General features: G+C 44.3%; 1 protein-coding gene across 2 annotated transcripts in view; it reads right to left on the reverse strand.

Moving 5' to 3' along the window:
- Nucleotides 1-899: 899 nt before the first annotated feature.
- ITPRID1 (ITPR interacting domain containing 1) overlaps nucleotides 900-9,976 on the reverse strand; it is a 65,370-nt gene continuing 56,293 nt past the window's right edge. Inside the window, exons 12-15 of one of the 2 annotated variants that reach the window (XM_082192758.1) lie at nucleotides 6,467-6,594; nucleotides 5,882-5,993; nucleotides 2,728-3,078; nucleotides 900-1,723 (exon numbers count right to left, since the gene is read on the reverse strand). In XM_082192758.1, coding sequence (XP_082048884.1) covers nucleotides 1,667-1,723; nucleotides 2,728-3,078; nucleotides 5,882-5,993; nucleotides 6,467-6,594 — 648 coding nt within the window. In that variant the 3' untranslated portion in view covers nucleotides 900-1,666. Of the gene's footprint in view, nucleotides 1,724-2,727; nucleotides 3,082-5,881; nucleotides 5,994-6,466; nucleotides 6,595-9,976 lie in introns of both variants that reach the window. The other variant, XM_082192757.1, reaches the window with a different exon arrangement.

The following is a 9,976-nucleotide window of genomic DNA, read 5'->3' on the forward strand; positions in this document are numbered from 1 at the left end:
GTTCCCCCTCCATTGATTTTTCTTCCTAACAGTGGCGTAGCGTGGGTTGTCAGCACCCGGGGCAAGGCAAGTAATTTGCGCCCCCTAACCTGTGGATTTTAGCACTCGAGTCTCTTCCACTAGATTAGTTCCTGATTGGCTAGGAGGAGGATCCATGTGACAATAGCGAAATTTTTGCGAAATTTGTGACAGCGCTGAGAGAGAGTGAGTGAGCCAGGTAGGGGCAGAGAGCTGCGAGTGCGAGCCCCCCCCCCGATGTTGCGCCCTTTGCGGCCGGCCCCCCTGCACCCCTCACGCTACGCCACTGCTTCCTAAAATTTATGTCAAAAAATAAAAATATGTGCAGCTTTTCAAAGACATATCTGGATTTGTCAGGTAGGATATCCTGTGAGAAACCAGCCCAAGGCAGATTTTATTCTTGTGTTCATCCCTAGCTATGTAGTACAACATACCTTGGTTTCCAAACGTCTCTGTTGACAAATGTTTAGTAACTTGAACGCCAGAAACCCAGAAGGAAATGCTTCCACTTTCGAACACGCCTCAGAAGTCAAACTTCCGAGGCGGCTTCTGTATTGAGTTCTCTGTATAATTTTTTCCATTTTGAGGCTTCTGTATTGAGGTTTTGGTTTTCAAACGTTTCGGAAGTCAAACTGTCTTCCGGAATGGATTACATTCGAAAACCGAGATTCCACCGTATAAGATATTGGGAAACTGCAAACAAAGGCCGACACATTTGATTTCAAACTTTTCTAAAAGAGAGGATTAGTCCACAGGAAGCAGAAAGGGAGTCACAAGATTTTGGGAAAGTAAAAGGCGAAAGATTTATACAAGCTCACCATGTTTAGTGCACATATAATTATGTACTTTTTAACTTTCAATAAAGATGCCTGGGGAAAAAATATTTTGAAAAAGCAGAATATGTATTAGTTCCAAATTAAAGCATACAGAGATTTAGGCAGGGTCATGCATCTCTTTTTCTTTCTTCTTTTACTGGGTTTGATTATTAGGCCAGGAAACTTTCAAAATGTTAAACTAAAAAAAGGCCAAATCCAGACATTTTTTTCCTGAAGAATCCACAAAACACATTCCTGGAGTAAAACAAAAACTAATATTCCAAGCATATACTGTAGACATACAGCCCCCATTAAGAAGTAGATTTCTGGTGTCATAGCTGTGAGAAGAGTGCTTGTCTCTGCTATTTTAAATACCTACCAATAGGTGGTGCCTTGTAGCTGGAAATCAAATGTTCAGAGACAGCCTTCCTTATTGGAGCAAACCACAAAATGGCTAACTATCCAGGTTCCCTTTGTTCCTGGCACTAGTCCTATAAGAAAGAGGGTTAAGGCACCTGGTTGGGCAATGTGGGAACAGGACGCTAGACTAGGCGGGCCTTATTAAAGACCACAAAATCTTCAATAACAAAAGAGCCATCTAGATATTGCCTTCAATAAATCTCTTATGACGACTTCTTCGGCACTCGCCTCTCGACACTCGTCCTCCAGGACTTTCCCCAGTATACATCTCTATTCGATATGCTCTCTCGCAAAAAAAAAAAAAAAAAAAAAAAAAGCATTTTGAACATTTATGGGAAATCCTCTTCAATCCTTTGAGGTAGTTCTTGCAAGAAAACATCCTGGGGTATCGGGTCAGGGGGAATTGCCCCGCCTCAGTCTTTTCCTTCTGCTGCATCGTTGCTGAAAGAATTTCGGAAAGATTTCTTCAGCTGACGGAGAGAACGAGAGAAATAAGAAGAGTTAAGAGCGAACCAACCACAAAAATATACACTCAAAGCTGTGCAGCACTATTCAAGATGGTTCCCACTCGACAAGGAACTTGAGTCATAGCTGTCAACATTCCCCTTTTTTAAGGGAAATTCCCTTATTCTGAATAGGATTCCTCGCAAGAAAAAAATCTATATATATTAATGTATAAATATGTTGGCTTAAATGTAATTATGCAAAGGATTTAGAAAGTAAGAAATGTTAGATTCATGTTAGATTCTTATTTCATAGAATCAAAGAATCATGGAGTTGGAAGAGACCACAAGGGCCATTGAGTCCAGACCCCTGCCAAGCAAGAAACACCATCAGAGCACTCCTGACATATGGTTGTCAGGCCTCTGTTTAAAGACCTCCAAAGAAGGAGATATTTCATAGATGGTGTGTGAGAAGGTGAACCCAAGATCTCTGTTTAAAATGAAATTAAAAAACCATCTGCTTTAACCATCTTGTTTGCAGTGAATAGAGCAGTAGGGGCCAAAGGTTATCTGGTAATTAAGGTGCCTTGTCGAGGTTAATGGCTACTTGTTTGCCATTTATAAATAGAAGAAAATATAGCTCTCTGTCTCCCATAAAAGGTAATAGGAAATGGGTGTATCATTTATGATTGGTTCTAGCAAACAGCCAATAGGAATTTCAACCAGGCTGATTGGACAGAGGCAGCCAAAGGAGGAGCAAGGGGGCTGGGCTGAGGGAATATAAGCACTGGCCATCAGGGCTGGAAGAGCAGAGCATTGGTAACCATATACCACTGTGTCTCTCATTTATTTGTCTGGCAAATAAATTATTATTTTAATTTCTCTATTGCTGCGTTGAATATTTCATTCCAGCTAAGCGTTAACCACAAGCAGGGTGCTACAACTTGGGTGCTTCCTCTGCCCACCCTAAAAGGCCCTGGAGAATAGAGGTTCCACCCCTGGTAGGAACCAGAATGCAACTTGATTCTTACATTCTGGATGAAGGCCTTGAAGTCTATCTTTTGACTTTTGACTTCTTTTTTACTGGTGTGAAGTTCCTTGGGGTCCGACGCAGAATTGGCCTTGCCGCTTGCGAGAGAGGTTGATGCCTTCAGCTCCGTTTGTCTGACTAAAGTGCTGGAGGGGCTTGAGGGGACTGTTGCACTCCTACTCGGAGGCCTGTGGTGGATATTATTGGAATACCCAGCTCTGGAAAAGAAATCGTCAGCAGCATCTGGAAGAGTACTGTGAGCGTGCCCGGTTTTAGGCTCTCCTTCTTCCGTCCGATCGGATATTCCAAGTTCTGAGCACAGGTTGGACTGTTCGCCTAATAGCTGATTCAGCTGCTGCAAAGAGATGTGTGAAACACAGAGATATATTGATTTAAAAGAGAGAGAGATGGGACCACTCAGTAGTACGACGACGATGTTCAGATATAATGTTAAACTAGGGCTGCCATACGTTCGGAAAATCCTGGCCTTTGCCAGGATTTTGATCCCCAAAATGGTGTCCTGGCAGAATGTTTAATGTCCGCTTTAAATGTCTAGGAAAACCCGGGTGTATGGCAACCCATGTTGTAAGTGGGCTTATTTTTGCTGATTTCCTTAAAACTAGCAAAAAAAAAACCCCTATTTTCTTCTAGCCGAAAAAATTATTTTCCTTTTTTAGATTTCCCCACCCTCTGAAAAAAGGTCAACAACTCTTTTGTCTGGAATATGGCAACCCTAGTTAAACAAGGACTGGATCCAGACACATCAAAGAAGCGTTTCAGTTTAAAGCATTGTAAATTTAAACAGGGAAAACAGGTAGAGAAAAATGGGGCTCCACATCACCATCTTGGTGGCACAATGATATATCGCCTATACAACACATATAAATCACTTTTTCTTTGCCAGTCTAGCTGAGTCCATGGTTTAGCGCTACATGAATGAGCCTCAGGGTTATTTGTCTATAGGAATTAAGAGTAACTATGGTCTGTTTCAAAGGAAGTGTACTACAAACCATGGTTTTTGAAGCGGGTTTGTTTAGACTAACCATAGTTAGTACGATTCTCTAGTTTGGACAAAATGAGAAGTTATAGATTACATAGTTTCCAAACCCATGTAGGAGAAGGAGGAAGAGGAGAAGGGAGAGGAGAATGCATAAGTTCAAAGCTAAAGCAGAAGTCTGTGTAACAACTGGTATAGAATAGCTCCTGGATTTTGCTTCTGCTAAGCCCTATTGCTTAGGGTGTTCAGGTAGAATCATAGAGTTGGAAGAGACCACAAGGGCCATCGAGTCCAACCCCCTGCCAAGCAGGAAACACCATCAGAGCACTCCTGACATATGGTTGTCAAGCCTCTGCTTAAATACCTCCAAATAAGGAGACTCCACCACACTCCTTGGCAGCAAATTCCACTGTCAAACAGCTCTTACTGTCAGGAAGTTCTTCCTAATGTTTAGGTGGAATCTTCTTTCTTGTAGTTTGGATCCATTGCTCCGTGTCCGCTTCTCTGGAGCAGCAGAAAACAACCTTTCTCCCTCCTCTATGTGACATCCTTTTATATATTTGAACATGGCTATCATATCACCCCTTAACCTCCTCTTCTCCAGGCTAAACATGCCCAGCTCCCTTAGCCGTTCCTCACAAGGCATCGTTTCCAGGCCTTTGACCATTTTGGTTGCCCTCCTCTGGACACGTTCCAGTTTGTCAGTGTCCTTCTTGAATTGTGGTGCCCAGAACTGGACACAGTACTCCAGGTGAGGTCTGAGTTCTTGCCTGATAACTTGCAGCATCCATGAACTTGCTGAATGGTCTCTTTAAATTTTAAGGTTCATTATTGTTTCACAAGATGTGTATTTCTTTAAAGGCCAGAGCAAATAACGTGACCTAGTTTTGCAGCTGTGAAGCAGTATAGCAGGTGCCGTTAAGTTGGGGTAAGTAAGCTGTTGGGTATGGAATATAAAGAGCAGCCTGTAGCTCTCTCAGTACCCTGGTGAATGGGGCATGCTTATTAATATTGTAATTTAGTGTAAAAGGAGTTTTTGTTATTAAAACCGAGCAAAAATTATTTTGCATTTCTTGAATGTGTGGTCTTCACAGCACGCTTTCTGCAGCGCAACTAATCTGCAAAGAACCAACAGAACTACTCAGAGTAGCAGCTGTTGTGTTGGAACCACAGAGTCACCACCTTCTCCAGAGTGGTTGGGGAAACCCAGCCAAATGGGCAGGGTATAAATAAAATACAACAACAACAACTTTACACCTTTGCCACTGCAGCATCACTGGGGCAGGGTGGAAGCAATGTTAGGGTTCTGCTGATGTACCAGCTGGAATGCCAGATTGGCTGCAGCAGTTTGTTTATGTCAGAAGGGGTGACTCTGTCCCACCACACCAGCTGCTACTAACTGCTCAGCTGTTGTTTCCTTTTCTACCAGAGCTATTTTTCCAGAAAAAGAGGTGCCGGAACTCACCAGGAACACCTCCCTTGTTCTCTTACAATAGGGGCGTGGGTGGCGCTGTGGTCTAAACCACTGAGCCTCTTGGGCTTGCCGATCAGAAGGTCGGTGGTTCGAATCCCCACAATGGGGTGAGCTCCCGTTGCTCGGTCCCTGCTCCTGCCAACCTAGCAGTTCGAAAGCACACCAGTGCAAGTAGATAAATAGGCACCACTGTGGTGGGAAGGTAAATGGCGTTTCTGTGCGCTCTGGTTCGCGTCATGGTGTTCTGTTGCACCAGAAACAGTTTAGTCCTGCTGGCCACATGACCCAGAAAGCTGCCTGTGGACAAACGCTGGCTCCCTTGGCCGGAAAGCGAGATGAGCGCCACAACCCCAGTCGCCTTTGACTGGTCCTTTACCTTTTTACCTTTACCTTCCCTTACAATGGCAATGGCGCCCACCTGAGAGGTGCCGAAACTGAGTTCTGGTGAGTTCCGGCTGAAAAAAAGCCCTGCTTTCTACCATATATATATGTGGTGCTCCTACACCAGGCAAATCCCAATTTCCCTCACACAACAGGCTTCCTGAGGCCTAGCTGGTTGCTAGTCCCTTGTCTGATCAAAACGCTTGGCTCTTGTGTTACGTGGCCTTAAGTCCTTTAGGAAAAGAGGCCTGTGATTTGTGTCCAGGAGGCCAGTGCAGATGCTGAAGAGCTCTGGTTACGTACCATTAGAATTCCCTCCCTAACCTGGCGAGCCCGATCCTGCAGCTGCCCTTCCAGTTCAGCGACCTCTCGGCGAACAGCTTGCCGCAAGACCTGCAACTGTCTTCTTTCCTCTCTGTGGCAGACGGCAGGGGGACAAGACAAAAGACAGAAAGGCAACCTTCAGTGAGGCCTCCGCTTCCCTTAACATCATCAAAAGATATTACAAAGACAATCGTGTCCAAGTTTAATTACATTCTCACCTGGACACAATTCATTTCCTATACTTAGCAACACAGTGGGTCAATACTCTTGTTCATAGGACTGAATTAAAGCTGGAACACGATAATCTGAGTAAATTAAATTCATAACCATGGGATTCAGTTCTTCTGTCTCTCTCTGCTAGTCTTTTAAGATCAAGCTGGTGCATTAATTCATGTACAGATCATGCTTATTATATAACCACCGCCTATTTGACATGGCACCAAGGGTAATTGTTAGATTTCCCTCACCCCGCCCTAATGGCACTGCAGATGTTGCACAGCTGTAGGAAATGCGGGGACAGGTGCCACAAATGCAGGGCTGGGGAGTGAAATGAAGGCACATTACCGCCCCTCCGTTGACATCGCACTGGAAAAGAGAGCCTCCTGCTCCGTCATGTGCTGCTCAATCTCATCCAGCCGTTCTCGAAACTTCTGGCACGAATTCCTCATGACGTCGATTTCATGGACTGTGCACTAAACATAAGAGCAAGAAGAGGCAACAATTCTGTTAAGTTGTGGGCGAACATATCAGACGACACAGCGATTCTTCAAACAGCTCTTGTTTATTCACAGGCCAGAACAGAACGGAATTGAAGGGTTCAGCCAGCCTGCTTATATAGAGCTCCACTAGAACGCAACAGTAACCATTTTCTGTAACTATCCAATCGCTGAAGGTCACTTTCAATCCCTTATTTGCATATGTGGACCTGACTGAAAACTATCTACAGTATCCCCCTGCTGGCCCAGGGTGAGAACTTCAGTACATAACAAATTCAACATATAGCCACAGCTGTTACAGGTAGACATTCAGATTTCTACACATACACATGTAACCTTATATAAACCTAAACAGATATCTGTGTCTCTTTATAGACATTCACCAGTTTTACCAAAGGCCACCTTTCCCCATACTGCTTCTCTGGTACATGTGTCAAACGCAGTGGTGGATTTACGTACAGCATAAGCTAAACAAGCTATAGCTTAGGGCCCCACTCTCCTGGGGCCCCCAAAAAATTTAAAGGGAAAAAACACCTGGATGTACATTTATACAAAATATAAGATAAAAAACAAATAAAATAAAACCTACATACAGCAACAGTGTTTTGTGTTGTGTAGGCTCCTATAATGGGCCCATAGCTGTCAACCGTCCCTTATTTGGCAGGACAGTCCCTTATCCCAGTGCCATGTCCTGCTGCTGTCCCTTATTGATGATGTCCCTTAAATTTCCCGGGTTTCAAAGGAAGCAGCTCCTCTCCCTCCCTCCCTCCCTGCCGGCCAGGGAGGAGGGAGGCTCCAACTGTGTTGCTTGGCTGCGTTGCTCACCCAATAAGGAGTTTAAGAACGACTGGGGGGTGGAGCTTGCATGCCTTGTGCTGATCAAATTGGCCACGTTGCCTGGGGACTCGCCTTTGCTCAGCGCTTCCCAGCGGAGAGGGGAGGGTGGTTTTCCTTGCTGCATCCCCTTTGCTGGGTTGCTGCGCTGTGGGAACCACCGCTTGAGGCTTCGTGTGGCTGCTGGTTGATCCCTTATTTTGGCTGCTGATCCCTTATTTTTGAGGCTGCTGGTCCCTTATTTTCAAATCTGTAAGTTGACAGCTATAAATGGGCCCCGCCTGCTGGCCTGCTCCCTAAAATATCACATATAAAGGGCTCCATTACCCTCCATTACCTTCAGTAGCTTAGGGCCTCAACAAACCTAAATCCAGCCCTGGTCAAGGGAACATAAGATCCTGAGATTGCATGCTCACATCTCAAAGTTAGGAACATATGGACAGAGTAACCTCTTTCTGGTTTAGTTTTTAAGCCATATAAAACAATGATTTAATAGAATGAAGTGTGAAACAGGAGTAGAATCATAGAAGCATTAAGTTGGAAGGGACCGTGAGGGTCAGCTAGTCCAATCCCCTGCAATGCAGATTTTTTTTTACCCAATGTGGGGGTTAAAATCCACGGCCCTGAAATTAAGTGTCTCTACCAACAGAGCTATTTCATCTGATCTATTTTTCCTCTTTTGCTCCAAGTACAGTGGTGCAGTGCTGCCTTGTCAGGCCACTCCATTATCATTTAGGTTTCCTGAGGGGGAAACATTTTCTATCAGTCCTCACAAGAAAGAAAAAGGATACTGTTCATGCGGTTCGAAAGGGCTTAGCCAGTTGTGAGCGAGTTAATGAAACATTGCCATCTAGTGGGCATTTGCAAGTGTCGGAATATTCCAGAAAAACTGTGGCATGGCCGTGGGGTGGGGGAGATGTCACAAAAGGCACCTCAATGTTGCAAACCCCATTTCCTCCTTACTGGTAGTTATTGTTCACATTCAAACCACTAGGGGTTAAGGCCTCTGTAGCAAATCCACCCAATTAATACCACCCATTAATAATGTGGCGGATCCACTCCCGCTAATTGCCCCCAATTAATTATAGTGCACCCACCTCACGGTACACTAATTACACGAGTTTCTACAATTTACCGCAGCTTATCTAGTGGGGGACATGTATGAGGGAAAACTGAATGATTAGAGAGGCAGAAAATAATCAAACAAACAATAAAAAGTTTTATTAAACAAAAATGGTTTATGAAACAAAGTGGGTCAGGAAGTGAGTTCTTTTAGGTAGAAGTTAACTTGTTTACTTTAACTAACTGTAAGATGTTTCAGACTTAAACACACTACTACAGTGGTACCTCAGGTTAAGTACTTAATTTGTTCCGGAGGTCCGTTCTTAACCTGAAACTGTTTTTAATCTGAAGTACCACTTTAGCTAATGGGGCCTCCTGCTGCTGCTGCGCAATTTCTGTTCTCATCCTGAAGCAAAGTTCTTAACCCGAGATACTATTTCTGGGTTAGCGGAGTCTGTAACCTGAAGCGTTTGTAGCCTGAAGCATATGTAACCTGAGGTACCACTGCATAGGCACAGTTCCTCTTAAACTTCAGTTACTGTACTAAAAATCAGGTGTTACACTTCAGGTGGTAGATGTTCAGGTGTCCAGAATTGATGGTCAAATGCTCAACTCTGTTTCTGTCGCTTAGATATTACAGTTAAATATTTTCAACCCTATACCACTTCCTTCGCAGCTTAATACTTTGGTTCATGAGCGAGGGGCACTTCTCCTCAGTTACCCACTCTCTTAACCATCCCACAACTGAGGTATTCCAAATGGTATAAGAGACCCAGACCTTGTGACTAGGTTGGGAGTCTTCGGTACCTAGAAGAATTCTCTCCTCCTGGCTAGACTGAGACTCAGGTAGCCTGAATTCCCACAGGATCTCCCTCTCCTGGCTCAGACTCAGCCATCCCAGGACCCTCCTGCCTGTATACCTCCCCCAGACCCTATTGCGACAGGTGGTGGCACCTGTTCGCCGATAAACCTTGGCTTAACACCACCAACGAAACTTCCATCTTACTTAACTACCTTATCTGTGGTGACGCACAGGTGTGCCTTTATAAAGGCTGGATTCAATGTTTTCCCATCAAACGTGTTGGGTAACAGACTCTCCAACGGACAGATCTCACTCCTCTGTGACTGTAAAAGTGGATCTATAGAATCGTTATATCATATAATCTTCTGTTGTCCATTACATTCGGCTTCACGGTCCAAGTTTCTGGCCCCATATTTATCGAGAATTGCTGACGGTCCTCAGGAAGCCCAAATAATATACTTATTAAACGACGGAGATACAAGTAGATCCCTTGCAGTCGCTAGATACCTGATTAATGTTTTATTTCAAAAGAGGAGAAATGGATCACTGTATGTCTCTGACAGCTTAGCTAAACTTAAGAACCATCAATAAGTGCCAGAACTAAGACGCATACCCCCCAAAATCTGATGGATCTGAATTGCGGTTTACATAGAGGGAGCT

This window comes from Podarcis vaucheri (assembly GCF_965113315.1).
Source record: "Podarcis vaucheri genome assembly, chromosome: 12".
In the NCBI taxonomy this organism is placed as follows: Eukaryota; Metazoa; Chordata; class Lepidosauria; order Squamata; family Lacertidae; genus Podarcis; species Podarcis vaucheri.